This window comes from Somniosus microcephalus, chromosome 1, assembly GCF_052327205.1.
Source record: "Somniosus microcephalus isolate GS21.2 chromosome 1, FLI_Smic_1.0, whole genome shotgun sequence".
In the NCBI taxonomy this organism is placed as follows: Eukaryota; Metazoa; Chordata; class Chondrichthyes; order Squaliformes; family Somniosidae; genus Somniosus; species Somniosus microcephalus.
The window spans coordinates 79,361,922-79,386,498 of NC_140987.1; the positions used below are offsets into that span (position 1 = coordinate 79,361,922).

Genomic DNA, 24,577 nt, shown 5'->3' on the forward strand with positions numbered 1-24,577 from the left:
GAATAACGTTGAGTGTATTCCAGTATGGGCAGTTTCATTGCGAGTTATCTGGTGAGCTTGTGGTTCATGTAGATATTGATCAGATATTGTGGCTGGACATGGCATACTCCCTCAGGGAGCTCATGAACTTCTTTGTCACTAAGATTGAGACCATCCATTCGGCTGCCCCTGCCGCTTCCCTACCTTCCCCATGCCCACCAAGCCAAACACCCCCAAGGTTCCCCGCTGCCCTAGCCCTAAACCCAAACCCTAAACCTGCGTCTTTCTCCAGTTGCTCTTTTATCTCCCCTCACACCCTCTCAAAACTCATATTGTCCATGAGACCCACCTCCTGCTCTCTCGACCCCATTCCCACTAAACTACTGATCATCCAACTTCCCTTCCTGGCCCCTATGCTAGTTAATATTGAAATTGTTACCTCTCCTCAAGTACTGTCAAATCTGCCATCATCACCCCTCTCAAAAAAAACACCTTCAACCCCTCTGTCCTTGCAAACTACCAGCCCATCTCCAACCTCCTTTTCCTCTCCAAAGTTCTTGAACATGTTGTCGCCTCCCAAATCCGTGCACCTCTTTCCCACAGCTCCATATTTGAATCCCTCCAGTCATTTCTGTCCCGGTCATAGCACTGAATCGGCCCTTATCAAAATCACAAACGACATCCTCTGTGACTGTGACCATGGTACACTATCTCTCCTCATCCTTTTTGACCTCTCTGCATCCTTTGGCACACCATCCTCCTCCAACATATCTGCCCTGTGGTCCGGCTCAGTGGGATTGCCCTTGCTTGGTTCCGTTCTTAGCTATCTGATAATAGCCAAAGTATCTCCAGCATTCCCTCTGGAGTTCCCCAAATTCTGTCGTTGGCCTCTTTCTCATCTACACACTGCGACATCATCCACAGACATGGGGTCAGCTTCCACATGTACGCTGACAACACCCAGCTCTACCTCTCCACCACCTCTCTCGACCCCTCCACTGCCTCGGTGTTGTCAGACTGCTTGTCCAACATCCAGTCTTAGAGGAGCTGTAATTTCTTCAAACCCTGACTGCCAAACTTTATTTTTGTTCTGTGAGAATCAGAACCCAGAGAAGCTGGCTGTCATTTCCATCACGATGAATTAATATGATGGTGATTAATGAGGTTTGCCAACCACCTTAGCCAAGATGTTCCTTTGCTATTCTGATCACCAGAATGGTTATTGGACTGTTTGAAATGGAAGTGGGCTGTTTACAGCCAACTTTCGTAGGTCATTAGCATAACATTAGGGACAGATTTGGGTGAATCCAAAGAGTAGACAAGTGGTAGGAGAGGAAAATTGTGTACATGTCAAATCAAAATTGGTATCAGCCGTGGCTCAGTGGTAGCACTCACGCCTGAGTCAGAAGGTTGTTAAGTCCGTGAATGATTGAGACACGGACCAGCAGGAGTGAAAACAAACAAGTCTTTACTGGTGGAAGTCAATAGTGAAACTAACAAACAGAGGCTCTCTAGCGCCTTTTATACAGGGGTGGTCACTGCCGGTACTGCAGTCTGAGACCAGTTATTCTCTTAAAGGTACATACACAACAAAGGTCACGGGCTCAAGTCCCACTCCAGAGACTTGAGCACATAATCTAGGCTGACACTCCAGCGCAGTACTGAGCAGTGTTCCTCCTAATTTTTTTTGAGGGATGTGCGACCCCTTCACAGTTTTGCACATGCGTGAAATTTAACATTGAAAACGCCAGTCCCGGCTATGCGGGACCGGCAGGGAACTTTGGTACTGAGGGGTTGCTGCATTGTCAGAGGTGCTGTCTTTCAGATGAGATGTTAATCTGAGGCCCGTCTGCCCTCTCAGGTGGACATAAAAGATCCCATGGCACTATTTCGAAGTAGTACAGAGAAGTTCTCCATGGTGTCCTAGCCAATATTTATCTCTCAACCAACATCACTTAAACAGATTATCTGGTCATTATCTCATTACTGTTTGTGGGACCTTGCTGTGTGCAAATTGTCTGCCACATTTCCTACATTACATTTCAAAAGTACTTCATTGGCTATAAAGCGCTTTGGGGTGTCCTGAGGTCGTGAAAGGTGTTTAAAAAAAAAAGAAAAAACTTGCATTTATATAAGAGTAAGAAGTCACACAACACCAGGTTATAGTCCAACAGCTTTATTTGAAATCACAAGCTTTCAGAGCGCTGCTCCTTCTTCAGGTGAAGTGGAGAAATGCATAAAGACACAGCTTATATAGTCAGAGAATCATGTCAGATGTTTACAGGTAACCTTTCCAACTGCCATTTATCGCACCTCGGCAGAGAGATAATCACAGCAGTCAAAGGTGTGAATGGTGTCCAAACAGGTCAGTCAGGGAAACATTACATCAAAGAACAATGAGGTGGGGTCACAAGGGGTCAAATATTGCAGATGCTGGGGTCTGTATGAAAAACAAAAAAACAGACAAAAAACATTTTTTTTGGCTGGAAATCACAGCAGGTCCGGCCGCATCTGTGTAGAGAGAACAAGCCAATGTCGACTCGATTCTGGATGACCCTGCATCAGGTGGGCTTACATGTAGCGTGACATGAACCCAAGATCTCGGTTGAGGCCGTCCTCATGAGTGCGGAACTTGGCTATCAGTTTCTGCTCGACGATTTTGCGTTGTCGTGTGTCTCGAAGGCCACCTTGGAGAATGCTTACCCGAAGATCGGAGGCTGAATGTCCTTGACTGCTGAAGTGTTCCCCGACTGGGAGGGAACACTCCTGCCTGGTGATTGTTGCGCGGTGTCCGTTCATCCGTTGTCGCAGTGTCTGCATGGTCTCGCCGATGTACCATGCTCCGGGGCATCCTTTCCTGCAACGTATGAGGTAGACAACGTTGGCCGAGTCACATGAGTATGCACCATGTACCTGGTGGATGGTGTCCTCACGTGTGATGATGGTATCTGTGTTGATGATCTGGCATGTCTTGCAGAGGTTGCTGTGGCAGGGTTGTGTGGTGTCGTGGTCGCTGTTCTCCTGAAAGCTGGGTAATTTGCTGCGAACGATGGTCTGTTTGAGGTTAGGCGGCTGTTTGAAAGCGAGTAGTGGAGGCGTGGGGATGGCCTTAGCGAGGTGTTCGTCGTCATCGATGACATGTTGAAGGCTGCGAAGAACATGGCGTAGTTTCTCCGCTCCGGGGAAGTACTGGACGACGAAGTGTACTCTGTTGGTTGTGTCCCGTGTTTGTCTTCTGAGGAGGTCTATGCGATTTTTCGCTGTGGCCCGTCGGAACTGTCGATCGACGAGTCGAGCGTCATATCCCGTTCTTACAAGGGCGTCTTTCAGTGTCTGTAGGTGTCCATCGCGTTCCTCCTCGTCTGAGCAGATCCTGTGTATTCGCAGGGCTTGTCCATAGGGGATGGCTTCTTTAACGTGGTTAGGGTGGAAGCTGGAGAAGTGAAGCATCGTGAGGTTGTCCGTGGGCTTGCGGTAGAGTGAAGTGCTGAGGTGTCCGTCTTTGATGGAGATTCGTGTGTCCAGGAATGAGACCGATTCTGAGGAGTAGTCCATGGTGAGTTTGATGGTGGGCTGGAACTTGTTGATGTTATCGTGTAGTCTTTTCAGTGATTCTTCGCCGTGGGTCCATAGGAAGAAAATGTTGTCGATGTATCTGGTGTATAGCGTTGGTTGGAGATCCTGTGCAGCGAAGAAGTCTTGCTCGAACTTGTGCATGAAGATCGACAGTTCCGACGGGCCACAACAAAAAATCGCATAGACCTCCTCAGAAGACAAACACGGGACACAACCAACAGAGTACACTTCGTCGTCCAGTACTTCCCCGGAGCGGAGAAACTACGCCATGTTCTTCGCAGCCTTCAACATGTCATCGATGACGACGAACACCTCGCTAAGGCCATCCCCACGCCTCCACTACTCGCTTTCAAACAGCCGCCTAACCTCAAACAGACCATCGTTCGCAGCAAATTACCCAGCTTTCAGGAGAACAGCGACCACGACACCACACAACCCTGCCACAGCAACCTCTGCAAGACATGCCAGATCATCAACACAGATACCATCATCACACGTGAGGACACCATCCACCAGGTACATGGTGCATACTCATGTGACTCGGCCAACGTTGTCTACCTCATACGTTGCAGGAAAGGATGCCCCGGAGCATGGTACATCGGCGAGACCATGCAGACACTGCGACAACGGATGAACGGACACCGCGCAACAATCACCAGGCAGGAGTGTTCCCTCCCAGTCGGGGAACACTTCAGCAGTCAAGGACATTCAGCCTCCGATCTTCGGGTAAGCATTCTCCAAGGTGGCCTTCGAGACACACGACAACGCAAAATCGTCGAGCAGAAACTGATAGCCAAGTTCCGCACTCATGAGGACGGCCTCAACCGAGATCTTGGGTTCATGTCACGCTACATGTAAGCCCACCTGATGCAGGGTCATCCAGAATCGAGTCGACATTGGCTTGTTCTCTCTACACAGATGCGGCCGGACCTGCTGTGATTTCCAGCCAAAAAAAATGTTTTTTGTCTGTTTTTTTGTTTTTCATACAGACCCCAGCATCTGCAATATTTGACCCCTTGTGACCCCACCTCATTGTTCTTTGATGTAATGTTTCCCTGACTGACCTGTTTGGACACCATTCACACCTTTGACTGCTGTGATTATCTCTCTGCCGAGGTGCGATAAATGGCAGTTGGAAAGGTTACCTGTAAACATCTGACATGATTCTCTGACTATATAAGCTGTGTCTTTATGCATTTCTCCACTTCACCTGAAGAAGGAGCAGCGCTCCGAAAGCTTGTGATTTCAAATAAAGCTGTTGGACTATAACCTGGTGTTGTGTGACTTCTTACATTTGTCCACCCCAGTCCAACTCCGGCATCTCCACACCATGGCTTATATAAGAGAATTGTGGACAATTAAAGGTGTCATAATAGGGGGACAATTCTGCAAATTTCTGGAGATCCTTAAATGCAGCCAGGTCCCTTAACAGCCTTTTCAAAGACTGAAATGGCAGGGGACTAAGATATCAATGAAATAAAAGGAAACCCAAGCTGCAGGTAGTTGCAAGAGCAGCCCAGCACCTGACCCCCCTGTTTTACACCTGCTAAAGTGGAGGTGGTGCTGCAGGAGTGGGTGCGAGGAGAGTTGCTTGCTGTGCCACCTCATGGTCCCACCCCCATCAGTCAGCATCGCAGCATGTTTGCAAGGAGGTGGAGCCAAGTTTCAGGGCATTGGCTGTTGCTGCATGTGCCAGTGCTGTGCTGCATGCTATCTGCATGTGTCCATGCCGCGGATGGTAGAACACTGCTTCTGCCTCTCTGACCCAGACTTTGAGAACACAGTTCCTCAAGGTCATTACTGGGTAGGTGTGCCAGGGCCTGCAGTATTTGGCAGTGCAGCCAATCCGACAACTCTGGCTCTCGATCATTCTAGCACGCCTTCCTTTGTGCAGGGTCACTAAAAGCTTGGCATACTGTGATTGGTTAGTTCAGTATTAACATATTTTGGTGATAAAATTGAACCTACTCTCCCAGCTTCCTTTGGGAAGAGGAGCCTCCACCAACATTAATGGTCTGTCAAAGCAAAGTATTTTCACCCTGGTCCACAGATGTGGGTGAGCACAGAGCAATCTAGTGCAGGCCTCTGTAGGTGGTCTTCTCACTGCAAGCAGTCAAATAGGGGAATTGCCATTGGCAAACCCATTGATACCAGCAGTGGTGCTGGGGATAAAATAAAAATAAATAATTTACATTAATTGCCACACAGAGGGATGGGAATGGACAGATCAGATGGAACTACTGCACACAGAATAGATGGGGTATGGATAGATCTGATCGAACTACTGCACACAGTGCTAATGACCCATAACCCTTTGGCCTCCGCACCTCTGCATCTTTACCTCATCGGAAAAGAGCAACTGGTCAGACGAACAACCTGCAGGACTGATCTCTAGTGCAGCAAAGGATTGGATTATGAGGGAAGATTGGAGAAACTTGGGATCTCCAACCTTGAAAGGAGGTGACCGCGAGGCGACCAGACAGCAGTGTATAATATAGTAAATGGGGCAGGTAAAGAAATCTAGGCGCAGGTTCGAAGGGGAATGACAGATTTAAGACAGGTGTTGGGAAGAGTGATTAGCACTCAGAGTGAACTGCCAGGTAAGGTAGTGGAGGTAAAAAAACAAACAAGTCAGTATTTAAGGAACAGATTGGTACTGCGATGCAGTGGGGCAGAGAGTGACTAACTTTGTGGTGAGCCAAGATGGGACGATTGTCCTCATTCTATACTTAGCTTGTGAAACAGACAAAGGGTTACATAGATACATAGATACATAGAAGATAGGAGCAGGAGTAGGCCATTCGGCCCTTCGTGCCTGCTCCGCCATTTAATGAGATCATGGCTGATCCTTTAATTCAGTATCCCGTCCCCGCCTTCTCTCCGTAACCCTTAACCCCTTTTGCCCGTAGAAATATATCTAATTCCCTCTTAAATATATTTAATGAGCTGGCGTACACTGCCCTCTGTGGCAATGAGTTCCACAGGTTCACCACTCTCTGAGTGAAGAAATTCCCCCTCATCTCTGTCCTAAATGGTTTAGCCCTTATCCTTAAATTATGTCCTCTAGTTCTGTTCTCACCCGCCAAGGGAAACATTCCTTCTGCATCCAGTCTGTCTAGACCTGTCAGAATTTTATACACTTCTATGAGGTCCCCTCTCAATCTTCTAAACTCCAGTGTGTACATCCCTAAACTACATAGTCTCTCCTCATAGGTCATTCCCGCCATTCCTGGTATCAGCCTGGTGAATCGCCGCTGCACCCCCTCCATGGCAAGAACATCCTTCCTCAGATGAGGCGACCAAAACTGTACACAGTACTCGAGGTGTGGTCTCACCAGTGCCCTGTACAGCTGCAGCAAGGTATCCCTGTTCCTGTATTCTAACCCTTTTGCTATGAAGGCCAGCATACCGTTTGCCTTCTTGACCGCCTGTTGCACCTGCATGCTCGCCTTCAGTGACTGGTGTACAAGAACACCCAGGTCTCTCTGTACTTCCCCCTCTCCCAATCTATTGCCATTTAAATAATAATTTGCCCTCCCGTTCCTGCACCCAAGGTGGATAACTTCGCACTTGTCCACATTATAGTGCATCTGCCATTTATCCGCCCAATCGCCCAGTCTGTCCAAATCGCTCTGGAGCTTCCTGGTCTCTTCCTCTGAGCCCACCCCACCTCCTAGTTTAGTGTCGTCTGCAAATTTGGAAATGCTGCATCCGACTCCCTGATCCAGGTCATTAATGTAAATTGTGAACAGCTGGGGGCCCAGGACAGATCCCTGTGGTACCCCACTTGTTACTGCCTGCCATTCAGAAAATGAGCCGTTTATTCCAACTCTCTGTTTTCTATCTGACAGCCAGTTCCCTATCCACGCCAAAACTTTCCCCTTTATCCCATGAGCCTCAATTTTCCATGCTAATCTTTTATGTGGGACCTTATCGAAGGCCTTTTGGAAGTCCAGGTACACCACATCTACTGGCTCTCCCCCATCTATTCTACCAGTTACTCCCTCAAAAAATTCCAATAGATTAGTCAAGCACGATTTACCCTTTGTAAATCCATGTTGACTCTGTCCTATCCTGTCCCCATTTGCTAAGTGCGCCGCTATTTCATCCTTAATGATGGACTCCAGCATTTTGCCCACAACTGATGTAAGGCTTACAGGTCTGTAATTACCTGCTTTTTCCCTACCCCCCTTTTTGAATAGTGGGGTAACGTTAGCTACCCTCCAATCCATCGGCACTGTTCCCGAGTCTAATGAATTCTGAAAAATCATCCTTAGTGCATCCGCTATCTCTAGGGCCACCTCCTTCAGTACCCTAGGATGCATGTTATCAGGCCCTGGGGATTTGTCCACCTTCAATCCCTTTAGCTTCCTTAACACCATATCCTTAGAGATATTGATTTGCGTCAGTTCCTCCTTTGCCAATGTCCCTATTTTTCCCGATATCCCAGGGAGGTTTTTTGTGTCTTCCTTCGTAAAGACTGACCCAAAGTATGCATTTAGTTGATCTGCCATTTCCTTATTTCCCATTATATATTCCCCCGTATCTGACTGCAATGGACCAACTTTGGTTTTCACCAGCTGTAACTGCTTGATGGAGGGCAGTGGTTTAAATGTTTGATTGAAAAATTTACTCCCAACAATCTCCCTTAAATTCAAACAAAAAAATAGATTAAAAAATACAGATTTTAAATGTGATTTAAGAGCCTTGTGCAGTTGCGTGCCTGATCTGCACTTCAGTCTACAGTTGTCCTCACCTCTACACTGCACCACTAACTTGGCAATTACAGAATCAGGATGCAAAGATGCAAGGTGTAGGTCAGTCTCAGAATGCCTGCTTCAGGATATTCAACTTATTTGGAAAAAGCAACTAGATTGCACTTAAAATGTGAATTTTAGTGATGATTCTGCTGAGATAAATAACTCACTTTAGGATTTATGAGCACTTCCAACTTTATTAAATGCAAGGTTTGTTTCCACAAAACAGCTGAACAAGACATCCCACTATTATAATCATACAGCTAATCAGAATCGCACCAAGATTCAAGTCACAGAAGTACCCCTCGCAACAACGACACAACCTCCCACCTCACAGGGTCAGCTCCTTCAGCATTGGTTCATCTTTGAGGCCGGCCAGGAGGTTATTGACAGTCAGCAGAGCCATGGCAGTGCGAGTGGCAATGGTGGCACTTGCGACATGTGGCAGAATAACTGGAAATTCAATGAAAAATAAACCATTTCTTAGGCATGGGCCATGACTGACTTCAAGACATTAGAGAATAACAATTTTTTCCAATTTTGTAACTTACCACAGTTTTTCAGTGCAAAGAGAGGGTGGTCGGTTGGTAACGGCTCAGGAACCGTGACGTCCAATCCTGCTGCAGCGATCTGACCAGTAGTCAGAGCCTGATAAAGGTCATCCTGGTTCACCACAGCTCCTCTGTGGAAGACAAGAAGAACCTGAACATTCAGCAGATCTGAGATGTTTCCCTAAAGACTGCAAACATGATCTGAATTAGAAAACATCACTTTCTCATTCCACAATCTGCGGGGTTAAACTCAGGCTATGGCGGGGACAGCGCCAGACTTGTTTTAAGCTTTATAATTGCCGGTTAGAGGTTGCTCAGAAGCAAACCAGGGTTTGCCACTAGTGTCCTCAACAGCCTGCGATTTCTCCTCTATTTATAAAACTCAAAATGCTGTTGGCCTTTTTTATGGCTTTATTTACACTTTCAAAGAATTATGTATGTCAATCACTAGACCACTCTGTTCATCCACACCCTTCAGATCTTTCCATCAACTGTATGCTCCCATTCCTTTTTTCTCCCCAAATGTTAACTCACATTTATCCACATTAAAATGCATCTGCTGCCTATCTGCCCATTCTGCTAACCTGTCTGCATCTTTCTGAAGTTTTACAGTCCTGCTCACTGTTGGCTAAACCCCATACTTCTGTATTGACAGCAAATTTTGATGTTGTGTTTCCTATACTCAAGTCCAAATCATCTATATAAAGCAAGAATAAAAGGTTATCCCAGCCCTGACCCCTGGGTTACACCACTTCCAACCCTTTTCCAATCCCAGCAACACCCATCTACCCTAACCATCAACCAACTTTCTATCCATGCTGCTATATTTCCACTTATACCACATACCTGAATTTTTCTAACAAATTTCTTGTGAGACACCTTAGCAAACCATTCTAAAAATCCATATAAACGACATCTACTGCATTCCTTTATCTATACAATCAGTTACTTATTCACAAAAAAACACTACAATTTGGCTTTAGCAAATCCATGCTTTTTGTCCTTGATTAACCTATGCATTTCTAAATGTTAACTAATTTTATCTTATATTATGGATTCTAAGAGTTTGCCCACAACTGATTAACTGGTCTATAGCAGTGTTGCCCAATAGAAATTTTAGCCACATGCACTAAGTTTAGTATAAAATGCCTTATGTACAATACAAGTAAATGTACTCCGCACGTGTATATTTACTCAACAAGGATCTACCACCATTCAGTAACCAAGGAAGTAAAGTGCTCACAACGATCAAAAAACACTCATACACTCTGCTTTTGGTCTTGCCATTTTACCAACAATTGCACAAAAAAGTTAAAGTTCACATGCATATGCCGTGCAATGAGTATTGAGATCACATGCCCAATGACGCTGTCTAGTACATATCAGAAATGCAATTAGCCACATCTGGATTCCCAATTAGTCACATGTGGTTAGTGGCCAACACTGTTCTAGTCCCCTGGTCTAGCCTTCTCTTCCTTTGAATAAAGGTATCTCAACTCCAATCCCAGAGAGCATAACCCAATCATTTCATAAGGATGACTGTTGTGGGAAGTGGGGAGGGGGAGATCAAGACTTGTTGTTGATGTAGAGAAGAGGAAGCTTTACGCTGCATTAGACTGAGCTGTAAGTGACCTGGGATGCTCATTACTGACACAGGGTGGAAAAAAAGTAGGGAAGTGTTGCATTTCTCAATCAGAGATCCCACACCGTGATGGTGCAAAATTCACCCACTGTTGGGCCTACATGAAGCCTGAATATGTCAAAAATGGACAGGTACATTATATTGGATCAAAGTGACAGCCGTCTCTCACATAGAGGCAAGTACCCCTCAAAGCCATTATGTATTTTATCAATAGAATTGAAGGACAGGCTACGTTCATAGGGAGCGCTGGATAGTCACTCATAGTTAGTAAGAAGCACTACAGTAAATGCTCAGAAACACAGAAGTTTTTTTTTAAATGAAGGTAAATTTTCAGTCAGTCCTGTACTCAGTACACAAGGCTAAAAAAAATCCCATCCCATCCACTTCTCACCTGAAAACACCTCAGTAAACTTGCGTCTCACCTGCTCGTGTTGATAAATACTGCCGTCCTTTTCATTTTTGAAAACAAATCTTTGTTGCACAAGCCGTTTGTCTCAGGAGTCAAGGCACAGTGCACCGTCACAAAGTCCGATTGCTCTGCCAGTTTATCCAGAGGCACTGCAATGGAAGAGCCAACATCAGTTCTGTTACCGGCCTAAAACAACGGAACTTTCCATTTTCAACACCTTCTGATTATTGGATTGAGGGCTCTTCACCTGGCCTTAAGTCCAGTGGTTGTGTAGCTGTCTGAATAGCACTTTGTCCATTAGTTACTATTTAAGTGATTTGCATATCTTCCAGAAAATGCCACTGCACCAAACCTTAAACCATGGGATGCTCCTTTTTGCCCTTTTTCTATAGTTTCCTTTCCTTACAATAAGCCAAGTATCTCATTCAGTGATGGGGTTTCCAATGTCAGTCTGTAACTAGCCAGTACAAGCACTGGAGTGTTGCTCGAGTTGATTCACCTTCAAAACTTTACACCATGCATTTGAGAAAGTCCCTCACCTATCCAACCCGGCTAAGGTTGTCCTGTGAGAAATCAGAGGGGTGAATCTACAGCGCAAAAATGCCTTATCATGCCAGTACACCAGGACATCTTTGTGGAAAATTGCCCAGATATATCCGGTCCACAAAAAGCAGGACAAATCCAACCCGGCCAATTACCACCCTATCAGCCTACACCCAATCATCATTAAGTGATATATCGCTGGGCTAAAATCCCGAAACTCCCTACCCAACAGAATTGTGGAAGCAACTTCACCACATGAACTGTAGTGGATCACCACCACCTTCTCAACAGCATCTAAGGATGGACAATAAATGTCGGTGTTGCCAGCGACGCCCACATCCCAAGAATGAATATATTAAAAAAGTTATTCAGGTTTCTGGTCAACTGTGTCCCGAAGGAGACATTCAAGTACTGGAAGCAGTGCTGGAGGTGAAAAGCGTGGAATCATGTAAGCAATAAGTAGATGCAGCACTGGGGGAATGTAGGGTTGCTCTGGCTGGATGAACTAAGTTGGACCGAATGGCCTCTCTCATCCGCAAGTATCTTGTGATCTTCTCATAAGAACATAAGAATTAGGAATAGGAGTAGGCCATATGGCCCCTCGAGCCTGCTCCGCCATTCAATAAGATCATGGCTGATCTGCGACCTTAACTCCATTTTCCTGCTCTATCCCCATATCCCTTGATTCTCCTGGAGTCCAATGAATTCTCATGAGAGATGGTTATTTAAACCAATCCCCCAAAGTAATTTATCTTGATTATGCCACACCATTTGTAGGGGAGAGGACCAGTAGCTGTCGTAGTGACTTGTGGGAGAGATGAACCTGTACCATGTGTCAGCAGTATGCCATTTAATCTCTTCAAATGGACCTTCAATCTTCTGTGGATCTACCTCTACAGAGAAGTACACAATGGATTTATAGTTCAGTACCAACGCAGACACGGGCTTTTCCCTATTTGCTACCAGTTAGCGGTTTATGTTGGTAACTAGACTAATTACACCACATTATTATACAGAACTAGTCGATCTCCCATGGCATTATACACAGGGAGTTGGGACCAAGGAGGCGATATTCCTCGGGGGCTTCTCCTACTCTGCTGCCGTAACTTTGCTTGAAGTTCAATGGAAACCCTTTTTACGTATGTAAGCAGGTTTTCCACTGAAGTTAAGCAGCGGAGTGGGAGAATCCCGAGGAAATAGACCCCCTCCCACACCAAGGTGCAGTCTTTAGGTGAAGCATGGTTAGAGGATGGGGTTAATTGGACCAGGGTTGCAGATATAATTCATTTTAAATTTGTACCTTCTGTCCTTATTTCTATTTTGTTTTTCTATTAAATAAATTAAAAATTCCTACAGTCACGCTTAAATCAGAGACTGCCTATGTAAACTTGTCATTGTGGGAGACTGCAGTCTCCCGCGTAAAGAAATAGGCAACACAGCGAGCTACAATAGGCCTTTACTCCAACTCTCACAATACAGTACTGATACCGTAAAGCCCGCGAGTCTGTGATGACTCACGGATTGGTCACCTGCTGGAACCTGATTGGTTTTCCTTCTCTCAGCAGCAGGCAAGTCTGAACATGCCTTATTCCTCTCAGCTTGCAACTGTCTTGCGGGGGGAGGGGAATACAGCAGTTAAAAGGGGATTATACAGGTTTATCTACATACACACAGTGTTTCCCCAATGACATACGCCCCCCCCAGAATCCTCGTTAACTGTAAAAGTCAGTCTCTGCGGAGGTTTGACCAAACGGCCGTAGCGGCTGTAGTAGCCATCTGGCGTGTGAGGAGGGCTGTCTGGGAGGTCGGCCGGTTGGTTCGTCGGCTGGTCTGGCGGCTGGTCTGCTGGTGGGCTGGCTGGACGGGCTGCTGGCGAAGGTGGGGCGGCGGCCGGGAAGTAAGGTTCTGGCGTGTCTTGGTCCTCTTGCGGGGCCGCTGCCAACGCGGGAGGTCTGCCCCGCTGTGGGGGAAGAGCCGGACGAAACGGGAAGCTGAGGTCCAGGTGCGCCGGTTTGAGGCGGTCTACTGAAATAAGGTCCGGCTTCCCGCCGACGTCGATAAGAAAAGCTTTGTCCCCCGTCTCCAATACTGAGAAGGGGCTGGTGTATGGTGCCTGCAGCGGGCCTCTGTGCGCGTCCCGGCGCACGAAGACGAACTCCGCATGTCGTAAGTCCCGAGGCACGTAGGACGGCTGCGGGCCGTGTTGCGAAGTGGGCACTGGACGGAATTGCTGGGCCACGTCCTGGTGCAGGGAAAGCTGTCTGGCGGCCGACCACGGCTCCGTTGTCAGGGGGAGGACGTCGCCTGGTACTCTGAGCGGTTGGCCATAGACCATCTCGGCCGCGGAGGTCCTCTTTGGGCGCGGTGCGCAATCCCAGGAGGATCCAGCTGGTGTCGGCCAGGCACGCGCAGAGGGAGGCTTTCAAGGAACGATGAAAGCGCTCGCAGAGCCCGTTGGCCTGCGGGTGGTAGGCTGTTGTCCTGTGCAACTTGGTGCCGAGGCCGGCGGTGATGGCATTCCACAAGTGGGAGGTGAACTGGGGGGCCTCTGTCCGAGGATATGTCGGTCGGCACGCCGAACCGGGCCACCCATGTCGAGACGAATGCTCGCGCGACGTCGGACATGGTGGTGGAGGCGAGGGGAACTGCCTCGGGCCATCTGGTGGTGCGGTCGACGATCGTGAGCAGGTGTGTGAAACCGTGCGACGGCGGCAAGGGGCCTACCAGATCGACGTGGACGTGGTCGAAACGCCTCTCGGGCACCGGGAAACACTCCAATGGCGCCTTGGTGTGCTGCTGGACCTTAGCGCGCTGACACGCCACGCATGTGTTGGTCCAGTCTCTCACATCCTTGTGGAGTCCAGGCCAGACGAACTTGGCGGACATGAGTTTCTGAGACGCACGCATCCCTGGATGTGAGAGGCCGTGGATGATGTCGAAAACTCGCTTGCGCCAGGCAGATGGGACGACCGGCCTAGGCGAGGGGACTGAGACGTCGCACAGGGGGGTTGTGCCGGCTGCGTGGAAGTGGATGTCGGCCAGAGTGAGGCTGGTGGTTGACGTCCTGAGGGCCTGGATCTCCGCGTCGGCGGCCTGGTCTCTCGCCATGCTGGCGTAGTCGACGCCCAGGTGCACTGCGTGGAGTGAGGGTCTTGAGAGGCAGTCGGCCACCAAATTGTCCTTGCCGGCGACGTGGCGGATGTCCGTGGTGAACTCCGAGATGAAGTTGAGTTGGCGCTGTTGGCGCGCGGACCAGGGTTCGGTTACTTTGGCCATGGCGAAAGTGAGCGGCTTGTGGTCCACGAATGCGGTGAACGGCCGGCCTTCCAGGAGGAAACGGAAGTGCCGGATTGCCAGGAACAGGGCCAGGAGCTCTCTGTCGAACGTGCTGTAGGCCTGCTCGTTCTTGCGCAGCTGTCGGCTGAAAAATGCCAGTGGCTGCCACGCGCCTTCGACCCACTGTTGCTGGACAGCGCCGACGGCGTAATCCGAGGCGTCCGTGGTGAGGGCGGTCTTGGCGCCCGGGATGGGGTGGGCCAGTAGTGTGGCGTTGGCCAAGGCGCTTTTGGTCTGGTGGAAGGCTGTCGCCATCTCGCTGGACCAGGTGAGTTGCTCTTTGCCTGTTTTGCCCCTGGTGGCTTCGTAGAGGGGGCGCATGAGTGAGGCGGCCTTGGGCACGAAACGGTGATAGAAATTGACCATCCCCAAAAATTCCTGCAGTGCCTTGACCGAGGTGGGCTGGGGAAAGTCCGCCACCGCCTGCACCTTGGAAGGTAGGGGAATGGCTCCCCTTGGCGAGGTTCTGTGGCCGAGAAAGTCAATTTGGGCTGCTCCGAACTGGCATTTGGCCGGGTTGACGATTAGCCCGTGTTGGCTGAGGCGCTGGAAAAGAGAGCGCAAATGCGCGATGTGCTCGGCCTTGCTGGTGCTGGCCATGAGGATATCGTCCAGATAGACAAACAGGAAGCTCAGGTCCCGTAGGACGGAATCCATGAGCCATTGGAAGGCCTGTGCGGCGTTCTTGAGCCCGAAGGGCATGCGCAGGAACTCGAACAGTCCGAAGGGGGTGATGACCGCCGTCTTCTGGACGTCTGCATGGTGGACGGGGACCTGATGGTAGCCGCGAATCAGGTCGACCTTGGAAAAGACGGACTTTCCTGCTAGGTGTGCCGAGAAGTCTTGGATGTGCGGAATGGGGTATCTATCGGGCGTGGTGGCGTCGTTGAGCCATCTGTAGTTGCCGCAGGGGCGCCAGCCACCGCCCGGCTTGGGCACAATGTGGAGGGGGGATGACCAGGGGCTGTTCGAGCGGCGGATGATGCCCAGTTTCTCCATCGTGGCGAATTCTTCCTTGGCCACCGCCATCTTGGCTGGGTCCAGGCGTCTGGCTCGGGCGAACACTGGTGGTCCCGTAGTGGCGATGTGGTGCTCGACACCATGCTTGGCTGCCGCGGCTGAGAAGGTCGGTTGTGTGAGCCTCGGGAAATCTGCGAGTAGGCGGGCGTAGTCGTCATCCGCCGGGGCAGAGCAGGACCCGACGAGGGCCGGGCTGTTGCTCTGCTGGCAGGCCAGTGAAGCGAAAGTTGCTGCGTCGATCAGGCGCCTGTCGCGGACGTCGACCAGGAGTCCGTGGGCGCAAAGAAAATCGGCGCCCAGCAAGGGATGTGCCACCGAGGCCGTCACGAAATCCCACGTAAATCGCTGGCCATTGAAACAAACCTTGGCCCGTCGCTTTCCAAAAGTAGCGATGGCTGCGCCATTTGCCACCACGAGGGGTGGGCCGCTGCAGCCTGCTTGGATGTCGAGCTGGGAGGCAGGAATTATGCTGCATTGGGCTCTGGTGTCGCAAAGGAATCTGTGCCCTGAAAGGGAGTCGGTTATGTACAGCAGTTTACCTGCGGTGCCGATGGCCATCGTGGCGGCGGGGGTGCGGTCGAGCGGGCCTAGACGGCGGCGCGGGGCTGGCGCGTTGGGCCGGGCGGCCATCTTGGTTTGATTGAAAGAGCACGGTGCTCTGCAGCGTTGGGCCTTGTGGCCGAAACGCGCGTGGTAGTAGCATAGTTCTGCGGCCTGGTGTGGCAGCGCGCGCTCAGTGGTGTCGGGGAGCCTCGCGGCTGCACAGCCAAGTTGGACGACGGCGAAGACTTTGTCCGCGGCGGCTGCCAGTTGTACGCAGTCCGTGATCGGGGACCCCGCGAGGGCAGTCTGTACCTGCTGAGGAAGCAGGCTGAGGAAAAGGGCCCGAAACAAGAAGCACTGCGATTCAGAGCCCAGGAGCGCAAGCATCCGGCTCATCAACTGGGTCGGGGTAGAGTCGCCAAGGCCTGGTAGTGAAAGAAGCCTACGGGCCCTCTCCTCCCCGGACAGGCCGTAAGCCTGCAGCAAGCGGCCCTTAATGGTTGAGTACTTGCCGGTCTGTGGTGGGTTCCCCAGCAATCGAGAACTTCGGCGGCGGTGGAGCTTGCTAGTGCTGAGACTACGTGGAGGTACCTTTCTTCATCATCTTGAACCCTGCGAAGGGTGAATTGGGCCTCCGTGTGCGCGAACCAAGCTGGTGCTTGGTGTTCCCAGAAGGTGGGGAGCTTCAAGGACGCGGCGCCGGCCGACATCGGGCTGCTGCTGGTTGCCGTCGGGTCGTTGCTGGCCTCTGTAGGGCTACGTGAGTCGGGGGCTTCGGCTGCCGACATTCGGGGTCACCAATGTGGGAGACTACAGTCTCCCGCGTAAAGAAATAGGCAACACAGCGAGCTACAAGAAATAGGTCTTTACTCCAACTCTCACAATACAGTACTGATATCGTAAAGCCCGCGAGCCTGTGATGACTCACGGATTGGTCACCTGCTGGAACCTGATTGGTTTTCCCTCTCTCAGCAGCAGGCAAGTCTGAACATGCCTTATTCCTCCCAGCTTGCAATTGTCTTGCGGGGGGAGGGGAATACAGCAGTTAAAAGGGGATTATACAGGTTTATCTACATACACACAGTGTTTCCCCAATGTGGCAACGCCACATCATGCTGTAATTACACTCTTCCTCAAGTGGCAATGCTGCAGCACCTCCACTGATTGGAGTGTGACAAGTTTACATCAGCAGTTTCAATTATAAGTGTGGACATACTCCATTATTGAAGTGTACATCACATTGAAGAAAGAGCTAAATATTCTGGGACTGGGGGTATTTAACAAATATTTTAATTCTTACTACAAGAAGTGGGGTTTTTAGGATATGTTGACCTACCCTACAAGAGATTTTTTTTTACCCATTTACAATGAATTATGCTAAACCTATATAAAACACTTGTTCGGCCCCAGCTGGAGTATTGTGTCCAATTCTGGGCACCACAGTCTAGGAAGAACGTGAAGGCTTTGGAGGGGGTACAGAAGAGATTTACTAGAATGGTTCCAGTTACATGGATAGACTGGAGAAGCTGGGGTTGTTCTCCTTAGAGCAGAGAAGGCCAAGAGGAGATTAGATAGAGGTGTTTAAAATCACAAAGGTTTAGATAGAGTAAATAAAGAGAAACTGCTTCCAGTGGCTGAAGGGTCGATAACCAGAGGGCACAGATTTAAGGTGATTAACAAACGAACCAGAGGCGACATGAGGAAAAATGTTTTTATGCAGGGGATTTGGAATGCATTGCCCAATAGGGTGGTGGATACAGATTCAATAGTAGCCTTCAAAAGGGAATTGGATAAATACTTGAAGGAGAAAAAATAGCAGGGATATGGGGAAAGAGCGAGGGAGTGGGACTAACTGGTTGCTCTTCGAAAGGGCTGGTGCAGGTTCGATGGGCAAATGGCCTCCTTCTGTGCTGTACTATTCTATGATTGTTCCATATCCTTCAACCAATTTTTTGCAGATATTTTTAAACACTCGCTGATCTCCTATGGCAGTGGTCAAGTTAGTTTGCTATGTGGGGCACAGTTGTGATACTTAGCTGCTAATCTGGCCTCAGGGCCTTTTGGGCCACAGTTTTAATAAAAAGAATCCAATTAATTGTAGCTACTTCTAAATACTGAGGTCAATCAGATAATAGTTTTGACTGGTCGTAAGTTTCAGGCTGCAGGTCAGTGACTGGCTTTCATTTCTTTTTCTAAATACAGTAGATCGTTTTACACGTGTACAAAGTGTGGTGTCTTTTTTTTAATTCGTTCATGGGATCAGGGCGTCGCTGGCAAAGCCAGCATTTATTGCCCATCCCTAATTGCCCTTGAGAAGGTAGTGGTGAGCCACCTTCTTGAACTGCTGCAATCCATGTGGTGAATGTACTCCCACAGTGCTGTTAGGGAGGGAGTTCCAGGATTTTGACCCAGTGAAGTTGAAGAAACGGCGATATACTTCCAAGTCAGGATGGTGTGACTTTAAAATAATAAGTTTGGGGAAAATCTTGATTCAAATTAAATGCGGTGATAATTTAGTGGTATGGTACTGAATCTTACAGACCAGGAAAATCCCAGGTCTGTGCTGACTTAACTGTTCCCAGCCAGGATAGCTGTAGAGATGCTATACTTGGCAATAGGCCTTCGGGCCAAGGAGAGGAAAATCAGTCAAGGACCCTGCCCCTGATGGTAGTCCAGTGATCCCATTAGAAAGTGCTGGTGGGTAGATGTTGGCTGAGGGCAGGATTGGCAATGGCTATGATGGTTCCCCTTGGTCGAATAACCAGCTGGCACACAAGAATAGTCACTTGAGCAAGGTACTGGAGGGTGGCTGCTGTCTGTGAAACTTTTCCCAAAGCATCGAGTCAGTGGCATCAGGAGAAAACGGCACAAAAAGGGAAAGGTGGGGACTAAAAGGATTTGATGGAAAATCAAACATGGCCAAAAATAAGCTGATTTTATTTTAATTAATATCTAAATTATAGTTTTAATTACTGGAATAGATTACTAGCATGGGTTGTGGAACAAGAAAACTTAAATGAGTTTCAATTAGGAATTAGACAGAATCTTATCAGCAAATGAGATATTTTTTTGTTTTGTTCCTGGGATGTGGGTGTCGCTGACAAGGCGTTCCTGAGATTGAGGGTTATTAAAAATATTCAAGGGTGAATAGGTGGGTTGAGGGACCAAAGATCTTCTCCTGCCTGAAACTGTTGAGAATGAATTTTTAAAAAAACATTGCGGGATGTGGCCATTGCTGGTAAGGCCGGTATTTATTGCCCATTCCTAGTTGCACTTGAGAAGGTGGCGGTGGGCCTTCTTCTTGAACCACAATTCTTTGATACAACGGAGTAGCTTGCTGGAGCATTTCAGAGGGCATTGATGTGGGACTGGAGTCAAATATAGGCCAGACATAGATACATAGAAGATAGGAGCAGGAGTAGGCCATTCGGCCCTTCGAGCCCGCTCCGCCATTCAATGAGATCATGGCTGATCATCCAAATTCAGTACCCGGTCCCTGCCTTCTCCCCATATCCCTTGATCCCTTTAGCCTTAAGAAATATATCCAACTCTTTCTTGAATATACTTAATGAACTGGCCTCCACCGCCCTCTGTGGCAGAGAATTCCACAGGTTCACCACTCTCTGGGTGAAGAAATTCCTCCTCATTTCAGTCCTAAATGGCTTACCCCTTATCCTTAGACTATGACCCCTGGTTCTGGACTCCCCGGCCATCAGAAACATCCTTCCTGCATCTAGTCTGTCCAGGCCTGACAGAATTTTATAGGTTTCGATGAGATCCCCTCTCAATCTTCTAAACTCCAGTGAGTATAAGCCCAATTGACACAATCTCTCCTCATACGTCATTCCTGCCATCCCAGGTATCAGCCTGGTGAATCTTCGCTGCACTCCTTCCATGGCAAGAACGTCCTTCCTCAGGTAAGGCGACCAAAACTGCACACAATACTCAAGGTGTGGTCTCACCAAGGCCCTGTACAACTGCAGCAAGACATCCTTGTTCTTGTACTCGAACCCTCTTGCTACGAAGGCCAATATACCATTTGCCTTCTTAACCGCCTGCTGCACCTGCATGCTTACCTTCAGCGACTGGTGTACAAGAACACCCAGGTCTCTTTGCACTTCCCCTTCTCCCAATCTATTACCATTCAAATAATAATCTGCCTTCCTGTTTTTGCCACCAAAGTGGATAACCTCACATTTATCCACATTATAGTGCATTTGCCATGTTTCTGCCCAATCACCCAACCTGTCCAAATCGTGCTGGAGTTTCACGACATCCTCCTCACAGCATATCCTCCCCCCCAGCTTTGTGTCATCTGCAAATTTGGAGATATTACATCCAATTCCCTCGTCCAGATCATTAATATATATTGTGAACAGCTGGGGTCCTAGGACCGATCCTTGCAGTACCCCACTAGTCACTGCCTGCCACTCAGAAAATGACCCGTTTATTCCAACTCTTTGCTTTCTGTCCGCCAACCAGTTCTCTATCCAAGTCAATACCTTGCCCCCAATCCCATGTGCCTTAATTTTGCACGCTAATCTCTTATGCGGGACCTTATCGAAAGCCTTCTGAAAGTCCAAATACACCACATCCACTGGTTCTCCCTTATCTATTTTACCAGTTACATCCTCAAAAAATTCCAGTAGATTAGTCAAGCATGATTTACCTTTTGTAAATCCATGTTGACTTTGTCCGATCCAGTCACTGGATCGGACAAAGTGCTCTGCTATTACATCTTTTATAATGGACTCTAGCATTTTCCCCACTACCGATGTCAAGCTTACCGGTCTATAATTCCCCGCCTTTTCTCTACCACCTTTTTTGAATAGTGGGGTAACATTAGCTACCCGCCAATCCATGGGTACCGTTCCAGAGTCTATCGAGTTCTGGAAGATGACCAGCAATGCATCTACTATTTCTAGGGCCACTTCCTTAAGTACCCTGGGATGTAGATTATCAGGCCCTGGGGATTTATCGGCCTTCAGTCCCATCAATTTTCCTAACACCATTTCCCTACAAACACTGATTTCTTTCAGTTCCACCCTTTCATCAGACCCTATGTTCCCCGGCATCTCTGGGAAGTTATTTGTGTCCTCCTTTGTGAAGACAGAACCAAAATATGTATTTAGTTGTTCTGCCATTTCTTTGTTCCCCATTATAAATTCCCCCGATTCTGACTGCAAGGGACCTAATGCTTGACCTCACCAATCTTTTTCTCTTCACATATCTATAAAAGCTTTTACAGTCAGTTTTTATGTTCTCTGCAAGCTTACTCTCATATTCTATTTTCCCTTTCTTAATTAATCCCTTTGTCCTCCTTTGTTGAATCCTAAACTGCTCCCAATCCTCAGGATTATTGCTTTTTCTGGCCAATTTATATGCCCTCTCCTTGGATCTTATGCTATCCCTAATTTCCCTTGTTAGCCACGGTTGGGTCACCTTTTTTGTTTTATTTTTATGCCAAACTGGGATGAACAAATTCTGTAGTTCATCCATTCGGTCTTTGAATGTTTGCCATTGCCTATCCACCGTCAACCCTTTGAGTGCCATTCCCCAATCAATCCTACCCAACTTGCTCCTCAGACCATCATAGTTTCCTTTATTTAAATTGAGGACCCTAGTCTCCGAGTCAACTACTTCATTCTCCATCTTAATGAAGAATTCGATCATATTATGATCGCTCCGACCCAAGGGGCCTCTTACAACAAGATTGCTAATTAATCCTTTCTCGTTACACAATACCCAGTCTAAGATGGCCTGATCTCTGGTTGGTTCCTCAACATATTGGTCCAGGAAACCATCCTGTAAACACTCCAGGAATTCCTCCTCCACAGTATTGTTACTCATTTGGTTGGCCCAATCTATATGTAGATTAAAGTCACCCATGATGACTGCTGTGCCCTTATTGCACGCTTCTTTAATTTCCCTTTTAATGCCATCCCCAACCTCCGCCTTACTGTTTGGAGGTCTATAAACCACTCCCACTAACGTTTTTTCCCCCTTAGTATTTCTCAATTCTACCCATACAGATTCCACTTCATCAGAGCTAATATCCTTCATTACAATTGTGTTAATCCCTTCTTTAACCAGTAATGCTACCCCACCTCCCTTTCCTTTTTGCCTATCTTTCCTGAATATCGAATACCCCTGGATGTTGAGTTCCCAGTCCTGGCCTTCCTTGAGCCACGTTTCCGTAATCCCAACCAAATCGTATTTGTTTACTTCTATTTGTGCAGCCAATTCATCCACCTTATTACAAATGCTCCTCGCATTAAGACACAAAGCCTTCAGGCTTGTTTTTTTAACGCTCTTAGACCTTTTAGAATTATTATTTACTGTGGCCATGTTTGATTTAAACCATTGATTTCTCTGACTGCCACTTTTGTTTTTCTCCTTCCTATCTTTTGCTTTTATCCTTGTTTCCCTTTCCTCTGTCTCCCTGCTCAGGTTCCCAACCCCCTGCCATTTTAGTTTAAACCCTCCCCCACAGCACTAGCAAACACTCCCCCTAGGACATTGGTTCCAGCCCTGCCCAGGTGCAAACCGTCCGGGTAAGGACGGCCTATTTCCTTCCCTAAAAGGACATTAGAATCATCATAGAAATTTACAGCACAGAAGGAGGCCATTCGGCCCATCTTCGCCATGCCGGCCGACAAAGAGCTATCTACCCTAATACCACTTTCCAGCACTTGGTCCGTAGCCTTGTAGGTTACAGCACTTCAAGTGCATATCCAAGTACTTTTTAAATGTGATGAAGGTTTCGGCCTGAAAGGGTGGTAGAGGCAGTGAGTTCCAGACCCCCACCAAAAAATTCTCCTCAAATCCCCTCTAAACCTCCGACCAATTACTTTAAATCTATGCCCCTTGGTTATTGACCCTTCTGCTAAGGGAAATAGGCCCTTCCTATCCACTCTATCTAGGCCCCTCATAATTTTATACACCACAATTAGGTCTCCCCTCAGCCTCCTCCGTTCCAAAGAAAACAACCCCAGCCTATCCAATTTTTCCTCAGTTAAAATTCCCCAGCCCAGGCAATATCCTCGTAAATCTCCTCTGCACCCCCTCTAGTGCAATCACATCCTTCCTATAATGTGGTGACCAGAACTGCACGCAGTGTTCTAGCTGCAGCTAACTAGTGTTTTATACAATTCAAGCATAACCTCCCTGCTCTTATATCCTTTGCCTCACCTAATAAAGGCAAGTATCCCATATGCCTTCTTAACCACCTTATCTACCTGTCCTGCTACCTTCAGGGATCTGTGGGCATGCACTCCAAGGTCCCTCTGATCTTCTGCACTTCTCAGTGTCCTACCATTTATAGTGTATTCCCTTGCCTTGTTAGCCCTCCCCAAATGCATTACCTCACACTTCTCCAGATTGAATTCCATTTGCCACTGTCCTGCCCACCTGACCAGTTCATTGATATCTTCCTGCAGTCTGCAGCTTTCTTCTTCATTATCAACCACACGGCCAATTTTTGTATTATCTGTAAACTTCTTAATCATACTTTCTACATTCAAGTCCAAATCATTGATATATACCACAAAAAGCAAAGGACCCAGTACTGAGCCCTGTGGAACCCCACTGGAAAAAGCCTTACGGTCACAAAAACACCTTTCGACCATTACCCATTGTTTCCTGCCTCTGAGCCAATTTTGGATCCAACTTGCCACTTTGCCTTGAATCCCATGGTCTTTTACTTTCGTGACCAGTCTGCCATGCGGGACCTTATCAAAAGCCTTGCTAAAATCCATATAGACTACATCAAACGGACTACTCTCATCGACCCTCCTTGTTACCTCCTCAAAAAACTCAATCATAAGAACATGAGAAATAGGAGCAGGAATAGGCCACTTGACCCTTCGAGCCTGCTCCGCCATTCAATAAGATCATGGCTGATCTTGGGCTCAAAGCCACTTCCTTGCCCGCTCCCCATAACCCTTCACTCCCTTATCTTGCAAAAATCTGTCTATCTCCACCTTAAATATATTTAATGACCCAGCCTCCACGGCTCTCTGGGGCAGAGAATTCCACAGATTTACGACCCTCTGAGAGAAGAAATTCCTCCTAATCTCAGTTCTAAAAGGGCGACGCATTATTCTAAAACTGTGCCCCCACGTTCTAGATTTCCCCACGAGGGGAAACATCCTCTCTGCATCTACCCTGTCTAGCTCCCTCAGTATCTTATATGTTTCAATAAGATTACCTCTCATTCTCC

The 24,577-nt window shown here is 48.0% G+C and overlaps 1 protein-coding gene across 1 annotated transcript in view; it reads right to left on the bottom strand.

The window, feature by feature from the left end:
* Window positions 1–8,489: 8,489 nt before the first annotated feature.
* LOC147124189 (glyoxylate reductase/hydroxypyruvate reductase-like) overlaps window positions 8,490–24,577 on the bottom strand; it is a 99,227-nt gene continuing 83,139 nt past the window's right edge. The window contains exons 7-9 of the mRNA XM_085983656.1: window positions 10,928–11,063; window positions 8,864–8,994; window positions 8,490–8,765 (exon numbers count right to left, since the gene is read on the bottom strand). Coding sequence (XP_085839782.1) covers window positions 8,644–8,765; window positions 8,864–8,994; window positions 10,928–11,063 — 389 coding nt within the window. The 3' untranslated portion in view covers window positions 8,490–8,643. The remainder of the gene's footprint in view (window positions 8,766–8,863; window positions 8,995–10,927; window positions 11,064–24,577) is intronic.